The sequence below is a fragment of the Chiroxiphia lanceolata genome, chromosome 6 (genome assembly GCF_009829145.1).
Source record: "Chiroxiphia lanceolata isolate bChiLan1 chromosome 6, bChiLan1.pri, whole genome shotgun sequence".
Classification (NCBI taxonomy): Eukaryota; Metazoa; Chordata; class Aves; order Passeriformes; family Pipridae; genus Chiroxiphia; species Chiroxiphia lanceolata.
Window position 1 is genome coordinate 32,861,649 of NC_045642.1, and position 18,228 is coordinate 32,879,876.

General features: G+C 37.0%; 1 protein-coding gene across 3 annotated transcripts in view; it reads left to right on the forward strand.

The window, feature by feature from the left end:
• The window catches only part of FMN1 (formin 1), a 183,245-nt gene that overhangs the window by 12,507 nt on the left and 152,510 nt on the right, over positions 1-18,228 (forward strand). For 2 of the 3 annotated variants that reach the window (XM_032691135.1, XM_032691138.1), the window contains exon 2: positions 4,675-6,673. In XM_032691135.1, coding sequence (XP_032547026.1) covers positions 4,777-6,673 — 1,897 coding nt within the window. In that variant the 5' untranslated portion in view covers positions 4,675-4,776. Of the gene's footprint in view, positions 1-4,674; positions 6,674-18,228 lie in introns of those variants that run through there. The other variant, XM_032691134.1, reaches the window with a different exon arrangement.

The following is an 18,228-nucleotide window of genomic DNA, read 5'->3' on the forward strand; positions in this document are numbered from 1 at the left end:
TAAAAATTCACTTTTAATACTTAATTTCAAAGTCTGTGTAAATCTTTTCATCGTAAGGAGGTGAGTTATGTTCTACTCATGGTGATTTTACATTTTAATGTGTCAATATGGGTGCACCAAATCCATTGTTTATTTTGGTGTAATTAAGAAGATATCTAATAGGATGTAGCCTTTAGACCAGGTTTAAACTGGCATAAGAATTTGTTATCTTTAAAAAAAGAAAGTTCAAAAGATGTATTTATTTCTAACTGAAAAAGAGCTTTTAGTTGCAATGTTTTAAGAAGAACTGTAGGTCTCATTTCAGTAACGTAATGATTCAGAATTCAGATTAGATTAGGGGAGCTGCTTGTGTTTTGGGAGGGGCATAGCTTAGCAAATCTGTGCAGCAGAGGCAAGGGCTAGCTAGTTCTCTCATTTACACATACAGTCTTTTGTCCCAAAAAACCCCAAACCAAAAACATGCACTTTACCAAGAGTAATGTACTCTACAGAATGGATCTTACTTGGACCTGATAAAACCATAGATGTCATTCGAGGATATGAAATTTAATCATAATGTCTGGGACTGTAGCTACTGGGTCTATAGTTTCCATGATGCTACTTCCTTGTAATCATTTAATCATATTTTAGTGAGAAATTACTATGCCAGTTGAGGTGAAAAAGAGGAGCAGATAAAATAATTCAGACTACTTTAACACTAAGGTTTTTTTCCTAGATAAGACTGTGAAATACACATAATGCAGACTGTTTTATTCTGCATATTGATGTTCTGTGTAGTGTGTCTGTTATTTTCCAAATCAAATGCTTTGACAAATGCTTTGATGTGATGCATCACTTTTCTTAACTCAATATGAAGCATAGAGTTGGTCTCCTTGGGATATGCACCCTCACTTTGTCTAGTTTTTTACCAGTTACCTATTTTTTCTTCTTCCTAATTGAACAGCTGTATGTTGCCAGTGAACTAAATAGACTGTGCCATCCGTTTCCTTGCCTAGTGACTCCCTTGATATTCCTCTAAGTAATGTTCTCTAAGTAAAAAGTGACTCAGCATACGTTAGCTGTGACTGCTGAGACATTTATGGAAATGTCCACAAGTTAAATAGCTCATATTTCATGGATGTCACCACAGTAGATTACTTAAGCGGCAATTTTGTGCTATGCTGAGCTGATGTACTGGCAACCTGCTGCCATAAAGGATGTTCAGTACTTCTTGCCTGAAGAATTAGTAGGTTTAAGACTGCTCCTCTTATTTCTGTATGTAGAACCACTGTTGCTTGCATCGCCAGTGACACACCCCCGCTGTGGCTGCATCATCACTGTATCCTAGAAGAGCAGCAGGCCTGCACAGCTGGAGACAAAGAAGACTAGAGGTGAGGCTGCTCTTTTTGGCAGTACTCAGCCTTGTCCATATTCAAACTCCAGGCTCAGACAATGAGTTAAAACAAGAATACAAGAGAAAACAAGATGGCATATTTTCCTCAGAAGCTTCTGTGGGTCTATGAAACAGCAATCTGGTCTTCAACAGAAGTGCTGACTAAAGGTTTTGCACCTTTCCTACCCCTTCCTGTACTTGCACAGGATTCTGAATCATACCACACAACTGTTAACTGCTGGTGAACAGTTAAGAAGCTCATCTGGCTCTGATGGAAGATTGTTCTTGTCCTCTCTCTCCTTAGGATCTCCCCTTTGTCTTCAAGGATTTATGTACATAGTAAGAGCTTTGCTGGCATGAAGAGCAATACTACTCAAAGTATATGGAAAGTTTGAAACTATTTAAAGATTATAAAAAAATGCAAATAAAACACTACAATAAATGACTGCTTGCTGATAGGATAGGATAGGATGTTTTGGGTACATGCTGCCTGCTTCTTACAGTTAGGACTCACTAATTATGATAAGTTATGGGCATTGTTATAAAATGATATATAACTGAATAATAAAAACTGATACAATACTTGTATCTTGAAAAAATATGCAAAACTGAATGATGGTCACCTCACAAACAGGAGCAGAGACAAGGCAGAGGTATTTAATGCTTTCTTTGCCTCTATCTTCAACATGGGTGATGATGGACCAAGGGCTGAGCTGGAAGGCCATGACTGCGAGAATGGGTCAACTCCCAGTTGACCCTGAACTTGTGTAGAATCTGCTGCTGCAACTGGATCCCTACAGATCTGTAGGGCCTGATGGGGTTAATGCGAGAATCCTGAAAGAGCTGCTGATGTCGTCTCAAAACCTCTCTCAATGATTTTTGAATGGTCTTGGGAATCCAGAGAGGTCCCAGCTGACTGGAAGCTGGCAAATGTTCTTTCCATTTTCAAGAAGAGCAAGAACGAGGATCACGGAAACTACAGGCCTTTCAGTCTCATTTCAGAGCCTATTAAAATCATGGAGAAGATTTATTCTGGTAGGTATTGAAAAACATCTGGAGGACAGCGTAGCCATCCGTCACAGCCAGCATGTCGTCATGAGAAGAAAGCCCTACTTGTTGGACCTGATTTCCTTCTACAACAGGGTAACCCATGTAACTGATCTAGGAAAGCCAGTAGATGTCATCTTTTTGGACTTCAGCAAATCTTTTGATACTGTCTCTTACAGTATCCTTCTAGACAAAATGTCCAGCACACAGCTGAATAACTGTGTTATGCCATGGGTGAGGAACTGGCTCACAAGTCGGGAACAGAGTTATGGTGAATGGAGTAACATGAGGCTGGTGACGGGTTGCTAGTGGGGTTCTGCAGGGCTCCATCCTTGGTCCAGTTCTCTTCAACATCTTCGCTAACAACCTGGATGCAGGACTCTAAGGAATTCTAAGTGATTTTGCCAATGGCACTAAATTGGGAGGAGCTGTCAACTCCTTCTAGGGCAGAGGCCCTGAAGAGAGACCTTGACAAATTAGAGGGCTGGGCAATCACCAACCATATGAAGTTCAACAAGGGAAAGTGCTGGAATCTGCACCTGGGGTGGGGCAACCTTGGTTGTGTATATAGACTGGGGAATGAGGGGTTGGAGACCAGCACTGTCTAAAGGCACCTGGGGGTCCCGGTCAGTGGCAAGTTGAATATGAGTCAGCAGTGCCCTGGCAGCCAGGAGGGCCAACCCTGTCCTGGGGGGCATCAGGCAAAGCATTGCCAGCTGGTTGAGGGAGGGGATTGTCCCTCTGCTCTGCACTGGGGCAGCCTCACCTTGAATATTGTGTGCAGTTTTGGGCACTGCAATATAGGAAAGATATTAAGCTGTTAGAGAGCTTCCAAAGGAGGGCAACAAGGATGGTGAAGGGCCTTGAGGGGAAGCCATATGAGGAAAGGCTGAGGTCACTTGGTCTGTTCAGCCTGAAGGAGACTGAGGGGAGACCCCATCACGGGCTTCAGCATGCTTTTGACAGGAAGCAGAGGCAAGCAGTGACCTCTTCACTCTTGTGACCAGTGACAGGACTTGAGGAAACAGCATGAAGCTGAGTCAGGGGAACTTTAGGTTAGATATCAAGGAATGTTTTTTCAACCAGAGCATAGTTGAGCATTGGAACAGGCTCCCCAAGAAGTGATCACAGCATCAAGCCTGTCTGAGTTCAAGAAGTATTTGGACAATGCTCTCAGGTACATGCTGTGACTCTTGGGCTGTCTTGTGTAGGGCAGCAGTTGTACTCAATGATCTCAATGGGTCCCTTCCAACTCTGCATATTATGTGATTCTCTGAAATGTGTTACATAGTAATATGGCAGCTTCCTTTTAATTATTGTTGCCTGAGGCTAAGTTTAACTGCTTTAAAATGATGAAAAGTTATATTGTATTTATGCTTTTTAAGTTGAAATCTGAAATCCCTGCATTTTTCAATGTAGAAAAGCCTTGGAGCAGGTGGTCTCCAGCTTTCCATCCCCCTGGGCTTTAGGCCTTTCCCTGATCCTTATGCATTTCTTGGTGAACTTCAAATTTGTCCACTTTAATTGTGGTAACAGAGTTCCTTCTGGCTAAAAAGCCAGTTTAGAGCTCAGAAGGAGTAAATGAACTTCTATGATGTATCGAAAGAGTGTAAACATATCTCATCTGTACAAAAAAATACAATAACAAAGTTAAATAAATCTACCCATAGTAGTACAATTACAGTATTGCATGTTGAATCAAAATACATTTATGTAGTACCTATATGCTAGAAAGTAAACAGAAACTTCTTTTTCCTTATTCCAAGTTTTCGTGATGTAATGGCACTTTCATAGAAAGAAAATCTTCAGCCTTATTTATTTTTCACGTTTTCCTAGCAAATAAAGCAGCAAGACCTAATTACATTGTGATGATGTTGAGTAAAAGGACAACAGATATGCTCGAATGCTTCTTTTTACTAAATGTTCAACAGCAAGTTAACTTTTAACAGAGGGAGAGCAATAGATTCCACTATTCAAAAGTAAGGTTTGTATGAAATGGGTATTTAGTGAATATCTTGTGCTCTTATTGCAGAACATTGGCTGAGAACCCCGGAGACAGAGGGATGATATATGACAGAAGGATTATGACTCCAACTATGAGTGTTAGCAATGTCATTCTTTTTGTGTCAGATTTTTCAAGGTAAAAGATTTGTATCAGAGGATAGTAAAAGATTATGCTTCTGCAGGCTTGTTATTTGTCATATTAAATTTGCCATAATCAAGTTTGACAGGCTTCTCTTTTTTTTTTCCAGCAGACAATATTATTGTTGAAGATTAGTCAGATGCCTTCCGTCCATTCCCTGCCTCACATGCTATGTCATGCAAGCTTTGAAACACTTAGCCCATAATTTAAATGAATGATTAATTTGGCAAGCATAATGGAAGGCACACATACTGTCCTTCAATTGCACAAACCCATTATGGAGCTTTGTTACATCAGCTTCTATCTTCCAGAGGGAAAAGTCAGAGGATTTACTTACAAGGGCTGTGTAACTCTGGATAGAACCAGTAAACGTTTCTGTAGCTGCTATCAAGTAAGGGAGAGGTTAGAGATGGAGCTGAGAGAACAGCCATATGAAAACTTTGGAGATATTATTTTCAAACAAACTACCATGAAGGACATTCTTGTCGAGCTGTACAAACGGACTACTGAAAAGGAAAAACTGTTATCCAGTGTTTTGAGATCACATCATGTTCCAGACCTTAAGACAGGACATCAGGAGGGAAAGCGACAGGATGTTTCTGGAGTCACGAAACTTAAAGGTGATAATTACTCTAGTCTTACACATCAGCAGGAATTCTTTCTGGATTCCACAACAAGAGACAATTTGAATCAGAAAAAAATGAGGAAATACAGAAGGAAAGAGAGTTTTGAAGAATTCAGACACCGGAAAGGGGGAAAAAAGATACATGAACATCTTTTTTTGCTGAGTGCACAAGACACGCAACAGGAAACTAAGAAGAATCTCCCCACAAGGTTTCCTACCAGGAGTTATCCCAGTTCGTTTTCTGCCTCCAATTGGCTAACAGTAAAAGGTAAGGAAAATTTGCCAGTAGACAGTAGAATACAACCAGAAAGGTGTATTCTTGGGAGCAACAAAGCCATGAAACTGGATGCTGACTTACCAAGTTCTAGCTCCAAAGACAGCAACGATGTGGTCACAGTTGAACCAGTGGATAATGGAGAATGCATTCCTGAAGTTGCAAAGGTGCAACAGAGTATCACTTCAGTGAAGCCGTCTCACTACAGTCTATCTAATAAACTTGAGACATTAAGTAAACCAGCTGCTGCTAAAAACTTGAAAGGTAGCAAGTATGCTGAGCCAATATGCAAGGAGAAACCAGGAATCACAGCTGTTGGTGAAATACGGGATTTAGATGCTTGTATTAAAAAAGTTACCAAACCCCCTGCAGAGTCTTTACCTGATTTTCACAGAGAGAAAGAAACCATTCCTCCTGTTCTCACAACAGTACATAATGAGTTTATATCAAGAACTGATGTATGCTCTGTAGATGAAGCTGCTGGAGACTATAATAACACTGTGCTGCAGGAGAAGGAGGAAGAGGGCTCTGGTTTGCAGTACAAAGCAGAGAGAGTGCACATTACTGATGAGTCATGCAACCTTGTGGGAGCAGTCAATAAAGCTCTTCTGAAAGTTATACGGAGCGACAGTTTAGATGAAGCTGCAGAATGGAAGAGACTGCAACAAATTACAAGAGCAGACAGAAACCTGCCGGGCTCTCTATATGAGAAAAGAACCACGGTATCCCAGGGAAACAGCAAGCATTTATTTTTGAACCTGCCTATAAATGAAAGTCCTGATATTCCTCAGACAAGTAATAATCTTAAACTGGAAGAGAAAAGGCTGCATTCACCCCCTTTAGCAGCAGTGAGTAATGTTTTTAGTAGTTCATATCCACTATCTAATACACACAGACAAATGTCACCTGTTCCTTCTCCGTTATCTTCAAGACTGCCTAGCCCACAGCTGCATCATCGGATTCTCCCGTTACCAGCACAGAACACCGAGGACGAATCTACGTTCAGTGACTATGGCTGTGGAAGACATGGTGCTATAAACTTCTCTTTCAGTGATTTGGAACCACAGTTTTATCTGAAGTTTTCTGAACCTGGAGAATTGGGATTTGCCAACAGACAACAGGGCTCACATCAGAATGCAACTGCAGAGCGTTTTGAAAAGCGTGCTGTGCAAGAAAAATTAACTACTCAGACACAGCAGAATTTCTGTCCAGGTCAGTCTTATTTGATAAATCCTTAATAGAATCAGCCAACCATGAAAGTGTTGTAGTGTTTGGTTTTGGTTTTTGGTTTTTTTTTTTAATACTAGCCTTTAATAATAAATATGTTTGCAATGAAAGTATTTTTCACTACTTAAGGAGTGAAAATTATTGAAATTTTTAAACAAATGTTACAACTATATAAGAGTTCCTTGGAGATGCATTTTTATGTCAGCTTATATTTCAGTCCTGTTGTTACTGAATGACCTCTTAACCAAAGTTAATGAAAGATTTTTCTATATAAAATGAAAAAAGTTTACATGTTTATTTACCTGATTTTCCTGTGCTGTGTTCTAGTCTGTCAAAATGTTATGGTAACAGTGATTATCCAAAATATTCTTTTTAGCTTGTTTAACTTAACTGACAGAATGTTGTCTGAACAGTATTCTAATATTTAACTAATTTACATTTACATTTGACCATTTAAATACAAGAGGTTGATGCAAATTCTATAACAAAAGGCTTGTTTTAAAAATGATTGTGTACAGGAATCATGTTACAATGTATTTGAGTGCAGTGCATGGGTTTATTTATAAATATATCCTGTGAATATAAAAATGCATAAATATATGACATACTGAATACTTTGTTGGCTAGAACATCAACATCTATATCCTTTATTTCATCCTCAAGAAAAGAGCTGGATGACCTAATTCTGCAGTGGTGTAGGTATGGTTCAGATTGACCCCTGTGTGTTATAGGGAGGGCTGACAGTGCAAAGTGACATGAAAGGGGGATTCCAAAAGGGGAGGTGTGTAGGGATATGAAACCATTACCTTAGCCAGAGGGTGTTGAATACTACCTATGAGGCTTGCATTTATGACTGGTACTTCTAGAAGTAGCTTTAGTCCCATTCAAGACTATATCAGGTTTAGAGTGTTGTTTGATGAATCGACAAAGCTGATGCAAACACTCATTGGCAGCAGAAAAGATGAGTGCTATGCTCTCGTTCTTCCATTACTTTCTTGGTTCTTGTTGTGCTCTGCTGTCCTAGGCCTCTCATTGCTGCTTGTACTCATCATACCTTTTGGTGAGCTGGTTTATCTGACAAGACTAGCAATTTCACCCTTTGATAAGACTAAAGTAGCACAGCCAATCTTTTTCTCCCTGTTTTATGTTAGTATTTTTTAAATTAGAGTATTATTTAGAATTGTTAGATGTGGAACTGTACCTGTTGTGCTGTAATCTAGTACTGTGTTTGCCTGGGACAGCGTTAATTTTCTTTATAGTAGCTTGTATGGTGCTGTTTTTTGGATTTGTGATGAAAACAGTGTTGAAAACACAGGGATGTTCTAGCTTGTGCTGAGCAGTGTTTGCACAGCATCAGTCTCTGTTTCCCACTCTGCATCCCCCCAGTGAATAGACTAGGGGCTTCACAATAGGCTCGGAGGGAACACACCCAGACAGATGACCCAGAATAACTAAAGAGAAATTCCCTGCCATGTAATGTCATGCTCAGGAAAAAAGCAGAAAGAGGGGGCTTTGGAGGGGTTAGTCATCTTTTGCTTGGGATTTGGCAGGGCATCAGTCTACCTATGGGAGGCGGTGAGTGATTGCTTTAGTATCACTTGTTTCACTTATTTTCTTTCCTCTTCTTCCACTTATCCTTCATTTATTAAACAATTTTGTTTGTTTTATCTTGACCCCTGAGTTGTTGGGTTTTTTTCCATGCCTCTTTCCCTTGTCCCATCTAGAATGGGAGTGAGTGTGTGAGCCACTGTGTGGTGCTTATGTGCTCTCTGGGGTTAACCCACAATAGCTTTACAAGAAACAAAATAAGACACATACATACAAATGGCATCTGTTGGCTGAAAATCCTGGCTATTAAACAGAAACATCTTTGTGGAGAGTAGAAAAGCAGACAAACCAGATCTTAGTTCTTGTTTACAGTTACCTTACAACCTTAATATAGATAAAAAATATCACAGCAACTTTCTGAAAGATGTAATACTATTCTGTTGGGGTTTTTGTTCAGGGTTTTTTTTTCATTTTCAAGTATGATTGTATGCCAGCATTATTACTGGTGTGTCAGAAAATCTGTGACTTTAAGGAAAAATTTCTTACTTTGCTGGCATATATAACACTGTAGGTATGTCTCTGGATCTGGGATGATTTTCCATTTTCTTCTGAACCAGGGTTGGAATCGTTCATATTGACAGAGCATTTGGAGTACTTCTGTTCTGTAAACTGACATGAGTAATAACTAACAAACTATAGTTCAGTGAGACAAATGATGTATCTCCAAATTTAGTCAATGTAAGTGATAGTAAGATTTTCAGTTATAAACTTGCACTCCAGGTTATGGAGAATTTTGGTTGACTTTTTATCAGTCAGGTTGATTGAAAGATTTGTTTCATGGCAAAAATGCTGATCTTATGAATGGCTTTTCAAAGTTCTATTGCTGTCACAGTATGCACTACTTATTTCTGCAAAACATTCAGAGTCTTTAGTTACTTATGTAACTTTGTATTTGGAAAATTCCATTAATTAGTTAAATATTCTAATTTATTAGTTTAAATAACAAATTGGACTCATACAGCTCTACACATAGTTTTAATTCTCTTTTCTGATTGTTTTAAAATCATAATTCTTCACACTTTTTCTTGATAATTGGAGAATATTCCTGCAGTCAAAACTGAAACATTTAACTAGGACAGAGTACCCTTACTTCTGTACTTCGACTTTTTCTGAAGTTCAGTTTCTTTATAGATATATAGATACATATTTATGGCACATATCTTGTAGTTTCATTGCACAAAGTTCTGTCAGGAATTCATTTGAAAGTACAGGTTTTGGGATCTTCCTGTTGAAGTGCAACTGTCGGCCATGGGAAGAGACCACAGCTTTCATCTTAGCGAGTTAATAGTTAACTGAGAATAATTTATAGTTCAACAATAATTATTTAGCAATTTTCTCTGTAAGCAGGACTGGGAATTAACATACCTATATTTGCATGTAATAGTTTCATTTGAATTATCAAAATTCTAAGTAAAAGCTTTAGAATAACTTAAGGCTTTCAAGAAATAAACTGCTCTGCAAAACCAGAAGTACAAACACTAAAATTTCTCATAAAAAAGACATTTATTAAATCGTCAGAAACATACTTTCTGCATTTGTGTATGAAGTTCTTCCTACTCTAACATAAAATACATTATACTTTTGTAGCCCTGGAGAAGCCAAGCTTGGTTTTGAAATGATCTTCAATATACCTGAATATCTGCCTCAGGGAAAGATTTTTCTGAGACCTTTTAGTTTCTGACAATGCTTCTCTCTCAAGTTGTTCACAGTGGTAGAAAAAAATAGGGAGAAAATTTTCAGAATTGTTAAATTAGTAAAGAATGACACCAATATGCTCTTTTACTAAGTATTATCTGAAAGAGGAGGAAGATTAGTGGTATTTTTAGCAGTTATTGAAGTGCATTTGATTCAGAGCAGGAAACTTAAAAATCTCTGGTTATGACGTAGCCTCTATGACTTAGGAGAGTTCTAGGACAGTGACTGATGACCATGGTTTGAGTCAGAATGAGACTTGGATGGGTCATTTACCAGACTTCCTTTTGTATACATTGGTGCTAATGTGGAAAAAAGAATAAAAATTTGACAAGGGGGAATGGGGAAAGTGAGAACAAGAACAAATGAGAAAAATTATGTTACCCTACCCCCAGCCAATGAAGAATTCTCCTTTTTTGATATATAGAAGTTGTGAAAAAGACTATACCCTGAAAACACAGAAATCCAAAGTTAGTAGGACTGTAGAGAAACTTTAACTTGGAATAGAACTAAATGATTAAGGCTTGTGCCAGGTAAAATGGCTGAGCCTATGGGACTGAAAAGGACAGACCCATTCTCTTCTTACTCTCTTCCTTCTTCTAGCAAAGGCCTCTTCTCTTCACTATTCCTCCCTTTCTTTGGAACAACTTTGATGTTTTTCTTGCTTTTTGGTAATTTGTGTCAGATCACTAAGCAAGTTGAAAACTGAGCCAGCAAGGAGAGAGGTGAGTAGCTTTTGCTGGTTTAGTGAGCTGAACAGTCCCCTAGTGGTCTGAAGAAAACCAAAGCTAGGATGAGGGAGGACATGCAAGTGTGCTACCAGGAGACAGAAGGGACAAGTGAGCAGGACCACCCCTCACAGTAGGGAATCACTTGATCTCCAAAACATCAATTGTATCCCAAAACTGGAAGCCAGAAGGTACTGGCTAAAGTAGAAGTTGTTAGGAGTGGGAAATGAGGTGAATAAAGTTGGATGAAGATACGGAGAGACTGTAATATTTGGGTGGGTGCTCTTAATAGTGAAGGAAGAATAAGAGAGGGTGGACAATCGAGAAAGGGGAACTCCAAGACTGAGTAGGGAGTGTTACCTTGGCTAGGTTTGCTAACATGTATGAAGTTTTGAATTTGTTTGGGTGTATTATGATTAACTACAAAAAAAATGAACTTATTGTAGTGCCAGTGCTAGAAGACTTGTAATTGAAAAATGGCATACAGGCAAAGTTTTATCCTAGATATTTAATGAAGGTAGCAAAAATAATGAATATAAAGTTACTATTTGAATATTATTTTGTGTTTTCCTAACTTAACTAACTCTTTAAGCTGAAAAGGGACACAGTCAGTTAAGAGAAATTCAATAACAAGACCTTATGATGTGTTCCTGAAATGAAGTTCATATAAGCAAAACTCTGTTTGAAGGCTCTTATAACAAACAGGAGACAGATTATATTATGTTGTTTGTGATGTTCCTTTTATAAGGAAGGGAAAGGTTTATAAATATATTCTCTAATTGAAGTGGTTCAGAGAATTGCTAATTAGCATTTTAAAAGCACTACAGCGTTCTGTCCACAGCAAGTATGCACTTCATGAGGTAATTTTGCATATGGATCACATGGAGACATGATGCATAGTTTCTCACAGGTAATTCACATGAAAGTATTATACATAAGTGTGTTGTTTCATAAAACCCATCTTATTCAGAATGCATGTTCTTTGAAGATTCTGTAAAGGAGTTAAGAAAAGAATTAAAATAAAAAAGAAGAGAGAATTAATCATAGAATCTCCGAATCATTTAGGTTTAAAAGGACCACTTGAGATAATCTAGTCTAACCCTCTGTTCAGTCAGGGTCACCTAGAGCAGATTGCCTGGGCCCATGTCCAACAGAGTTTTTTAATTTCTCTGAGAATGATGGCTGAACAATCTGTGTTAGTGCTTGGTCACTCTTACACTAAAAGAGTGTTTTCTTATGTTAAGGTAGAATTATGTAAATTTTAATTTGTACCCATGTTACTGTTAGCCTTTTTTTATTCCTATGAGGGTTTATTGCTGGCCACCAGGACCCCAGTGTCCATTTCTGCAAAGGTAACTTTCAGCTGATTGGTCCTCCAGTATGTCCTGGTGCCTGAGGTTGTTCCTCTGTGGATGCAAGAATTTGCACTTCCCCTTGTTGAACTTCATTAGATTTCTGTCAGCCCATTGCTGCTCCCCATAGAGGTCCATCTGGATGGTAGCACAACCCTCTGGTGTATCAGCCACTCATCTCAGTTTTGTCTCAGCAGCAGATTTGTGAAGGGTTCACTCTGTCCAATTATATGGGTCAGTAGTGAAGGTGTTGAACCACTAGTTTCAACAGCAATTAAAGCCACCAATCACAACCTTCCAGGCCTGGTGGTTCAGCCAGTTTTTAATTCATCTCAGTGCCCACTTGTCTAACCCATACTTTGTCAGCATGGTGATGTTACGGAAGACAGTGTCAAAGGGTTTAATAAAGTAAAGGTAATTGACACAGACTGTTCGTATCTCATCCACCAACCTAATCACTTCATTGTAGAAGGCAATGAGGTTGATCAAGCATGATTTCCCCATTGGAAAGGTGATTATTCCTGATCACCTTCTTGGCCTTCATGTGTTTGAAAATGTTTCCCAGGAGTATTTTCTCCATCACCATTACATGGCCTGTAATTCCTTGGAGTTTCCTTCTTAAGGTAAGAGGGATCTTCCAGTCTTCAAGAACTTCTACCAATTGCTCTGACCATTCAGTGAGTGGCCTCATAATGACAATGGTCAGCTCCCGTGGCTGGCATTTGTGGGTGCAGCCTGTTTCGTTCTGTGGATTTATATACATCCAGGGTGTTTAAATGCCCCCTAACCTAGTCCTTCTCCGTCAAGGGTAAGTTTTCCTCGCTCCAGAGTTTCCCTCTGATGTCAGGAGTGTGGGATAACTGAAGGCATGTTGGACTTGTAAAGACTGAGGTGAAGAAGGCATTGAGTACTTTGATCTCTATCATTTGTCACCAGTTCTCCTCCTCCATTCATCAGTTATTTAATTGATAATTTTTCATGGTTTTCCAAACCTGAATAGTCTTATCACAGTTTTTCTGAACAAAGAGAGAGCTCGTTACCACATAAAATTTATGAGATTAATTATCATAGTGATGTTCAAAAGTTTTAATCCAAACTTGATTCATATCAATCCTATCAATCTATTTTTATTATTTAAAGTTATTGCCTTCCTTTTCTGACTATGAAATGATTTTGTAGATTACAGTCTGGATCATAAAGTAATGAAATTTTATGTTAAATCTGTTAATGTCTTAATAGAACCAATATAATTCAGTACTATACTTGCTTGTGGGGTAGCAGTCATAAGTTCTGTTTCCTCGTGTTTTTTTCTGTGGATTATCATCTCTGCAAAATTCAGTTTACCATCTCAGTGTTATAAATACCATTAACTTCTTTTTTTTTTTTCCCAATGTAAAACCTTGATGGTTCCATGGGAATTGTGTTACCTAAAGACTCAGTGTGGCTAAAATGGAGGTAATTATTTCTGAAGATCTTTCCAGATACTGGCTTTCTGAATCATAGTGAGTAACACCAGTATCCTAACTGCCACTTTGGTCTAGATGTAAGATACATATCCTCTTTGGTAAGGATTTCTGTTGCTCCTTCTGTAGACAGTTGCAGACTGTATCTAAAATTTTCCAGTTAAGCTAGTGTGTCCTTTCTAGATACCTAATCTTGCAAAGTTTGCTAATATGTATAATATTTGCTAATAAGTATGTCCAACTAAATTACAGTCACTGCATAGCTGTTTAATGGATCTTTGTTACATTCCTGTTACATTCAATGCAGTTCCTCATCATACAGTCTATTATGATTGTCTTTGAGGACATCATTGTGTGTTCTCTATTGAGTCTTATGACACATGTTAATGATAAACGATCATTAATACTTCATCCCAGTGAAGCCAAAGTCTTTTCGTACTAGTGTATACAAAACAGGGCAATGCTGCATTGAAACTATAGATGTATAGCAGTTTGAAATGAATGTAGACAGGACTGGAAGTTCAAGACATAGTCTCTGAGTTAAAAAGACCCTCTGAAGACCACTCTTGATAGACGCTGGGAACAAATAGCTCCTGTTTTAGTTGAATGACTTCCCAGCATGACACACTTAAGCAACAGTTATATTTTATTCTCTCTTTGTAACATGTGACTCTTCAGTCAAAGGCAGTCAGTGAGGGGAAACCCAGTGATTTAAATTGGCATGGAAAACCAGAGACAGCTTAATGTTTTATGCTGGTCATAGATTAACAATTTCTTGGGGGGAGAAAAGGCCAAAACATTGCCTCTGGTTTACAGTTTGTGCACTCAGTTTAAGAAACTTACTGTAATGAAATGGACTTCTTTTTTCATCAGTATAAAAAGAATTTCTTGAAGTAAAATACTGGGATATTGTGGAAGTTGTCGCTTTGTAAATCTCTGTGTTCTGTTGGCCATTTAAAACAAGTCAACAGAAATGGCTCAGCTGACATTTTTCTTGATGGATCAGGATAATATATAAAGTGAGATCAAATTCAAGTATTTACCTCTGTAAGTATGATTTAATAATATATATGGGAATTTTTAAAATCTCTAATAGCTACTCTTTGGTATTTTGACATAGCACCAAATCCAACTTGTGAAAGTGGTGAAAAAAATGCATATTCCCTGCTAAAAATATACTTTAAAATAAATTTACTAAAAATGAATAAAGACACAATTTATGTGTTTGTGGTATCCCATATCAGTAAATAATTTTGAATATTATTTCATGACTCAGATGTGACATTAAATCTATAATAATACATTTAAATAATACCCATAAGTAGTGAATATTATTTATGAGTCATAGCATTAAAATACTGCACCTAGTGATTTAATTTATTTAACTATTTGTGTCAGAATCATTTTTCTTGGGGTTTAGATTATGACTACCCTTACATTTAGATTATGGTGACTTCTGAATCGCTCCAAGTGTTTATGATTTTCTAGATCATATTCAAAGAGCTCTTCAGGCTTGTGTGTTTTGTTGTGGGGATCTGCGAGGTAAAAATAGGACAGAGAAAATAGAGGTGAAATGTTGAGAACTGTGGGATGTGTTTTACATGAGGAATTTTAAGGGCTGAGCAAAATTAGGCTTTACCAGAAAAAGTGAGTAAGGAAGGAAATAGAAATAAGTCACAGTCCCTCATCTGAGTGACATTCGCTATATACTGCCACTAGCAGTGTCATGTGTGATAAAGATTTAGATGCTTTGTAATTTTCTAATTTTTTTTTTCATTTACATTTTGGACATGTTAAAAGGAAAAGTGCTATGTTTTTTTCTCGTAAGGTGTGCTGTTACAGTGAAGGGGCATATGGGTCATTTCTGTATTCTGGATACAGGGAGTTTCTCTGCAATTGTCTTAAGCAATCACTTAGCCTTTCTTTGCTACCACTATATAATAATTTTTTTACTTAGATAATTCAAAACTACAGAGATTAAGGGTATAACTGATTCATAGTTTAGCTAACATATGACCGTATTTGCTGTCATTTTTCTTGAGTATGTTGGAAAATTAAGCAGGAAAATGTGTGTACTAAAAAAGTCTGACTTTATGGGAAAAGATATTCTAAGCTTTTATTCTATAACTTTTTCAGTGATTTTATATATGTATGTCTATCTTGTGAGTAGAAACTGTTTCCTGATTATCACCCCTGTAAATCTGAACCTCTTTCCTCACCAAAGCCACTAAATATTTATGAATAGAAAATAAATCTTATTATGTGTACAAAATGTAGTAAATTGATTCTTGTTCTCTAAGCTTCAATACTTCTGTTCCAGAAACATCAGTAAAAGTAACTTTAGTAGAGGGGAGTTTGGCCATTAACAAGTTATTAGTTCTATGAATACATGAACTTACTGATTATTTTTGAGGGAGAAGTTGCAGAAAAGCTAAAAGTTGATTCCTTTTACCCCCTAACACTTCACATTTGTCAGCAGCTAGACTAGTAGCCCTGGGAGGTCCTTCCAGTTGGAAAGGCACGCTCTCAGTTCCCAACCTGCTCCCAGCAGCTTTAACTGTTATTATCTGCAAAGTACCAGGTGCTTCTGTGTGACCTAAGATGTTAATCATGCTTACCTCGTATACATAATTTGTATATGGGATCTGGTTCATATTGCCAGTGTATTTATAACAAATAGCTTGATTTCCATGTCCAGAGAAACCGAACACTACAATCACTAAGGCAGACATATCTAAAAGCTTCAGAATTTTCTCAAGCATATTGGGATAAATTTGGAGCGTTAGTCAGCAGAAGTCAAGATCTTTGGGGCAATTACTCAAAAACTGGCTTCTTTTATTTTATACATCATTGAAACTCACTGGTTTTGCAGCCCCTTGACTAACATTTTGTTAACAATACTTGAGTCTGATAGTTATAATAGTAAAATTTAAAACTTTGTTTAGTCACTTGGAGAGATTAAAAGTTTGGGGTTTTTTTTCCTGAGTTAATTTTGTTTAGGATATGTATATATGACCTGGAAAGCTGCTGGCATTGAGCCATTTCATCTCAAAAAGGTAAAATTTAGAGATTACTTTCTCTAAGTTTCTTCTAGAGTATATATTCTTCTCATTATTGTAGTTGTCAATATATTGTGAACCTGAGTGTATGTTCACTAATTTCTGATTTTTCAAAATGAAATTTTTTTTGTCCTAAGAAATTAAAATAGTTAAGTAAGGAAAATATATTTAAAATGTTATTAAAAAAACCTACTTAATTTTGGAGAGTATATGTTTTCAAATAAATGTATATTAAAATGAAGTTACTGTTATGTACAAATTTTTCAATAGACATTCCAGTTTAAACTTGAGCATGTATTTGATAGCCTATACTAATTCATGCCAGTCAGATTTTTTTTTTCTTTTTGGAAAATACCAGCTTTCATAGAAATAAAACTAAAAATAAAGAAAACCTCAAACAAACATTTTTTTTCCTAGAAGTAGCAGCCTTCTGAAAATTATTTTCTTGGTGAATAATAAACTCCAACTAATATACCAAGAACAAAAGAGGGTAATACATCTTTTTGTATAGGCAGAATAGTCTTGTACAAGATCTAAATATTTATTTATAATTCTTTTGTACCCTAATTTCCTGTCATATCCTTCTTTCATGGAATATGGACCTAATAATTTTTGTGCTAGTTTACTAAAACAGATGATTCTTTAAATCTGACACACAGTGAAACTACAGTTTTAAGTGTTACGAGTAAGATAAATACCACCATATAAATCCCCAGGAATTGTTTACATCTTTCTTTCCTGTGATTAATTTGTATTCCCCTTTTATACTTATTTATGCAAGTTATACTTAATTATGCAAAAATGAAAGACTTCTCTGTAATGTCTAATTATGCAAAAATGCAAAGATAGGAAGAAAAATATTAGGACATACTTCTTCAGGTTTTCACATTTTTCAATAATCTCTTACTTTTTAGCCTTCAGTTTTCTATCTTGTCCTCTAATTTATAGTATGAAAGGCAGTGTTCCATTTCAATATTTTCCTTATATTTTTGCAAGTCATGGGAAAAAAAATATTCCTAATTTCATTGCTTAGTTTGACAGTCTTAATCCATGTTGAGAGTTTTTTCTCCATTCTGTGGATTAGCAAAAGAGGCCAAGCGTAATTAGCCCAAAGAGCTCTATTTTTCATCTCATCAGGCATTGAACATCTGTCAAGTCCTTTTCATCAAGCTGGTTGGATAACATTTAAACCATTTCACCTTGCAATGTAAACAAAAGATTTGTTTCCATTCTATTCAGAATTTGGTTGCCTGTAAGAACTTCGAGTTTAAAGGCTTTATTCAAAGGTTAGCAGAAAATGAGCTGTAGTTGGAAGCTATTTCAGATTTCTAGGGTGACATGAACTTCACAAGAGATATCTCTTTTGTTAAAGATTTTGAGATAGCTAAGTACAGTGAGAACACTTTCTTTTATAACAGGTCCAAAGGGAAATGTTTTTTTTATCTAGAACAGGCAGGAGTCTGGGTTTGGTTTTGTCTATTTGTTTGGGTTTTTTTTTAATTAAATTTAGTAGGTGGGGTTTTTTCACCCGTCTTCCATGGTATTTCTAACCATACTAATTGACTTTCAGATCCTACTTCTTTTACTCTCTGTGTAATTGTATTTCAGTTATAGTAATGTAGATGCTTTGTATGAGAT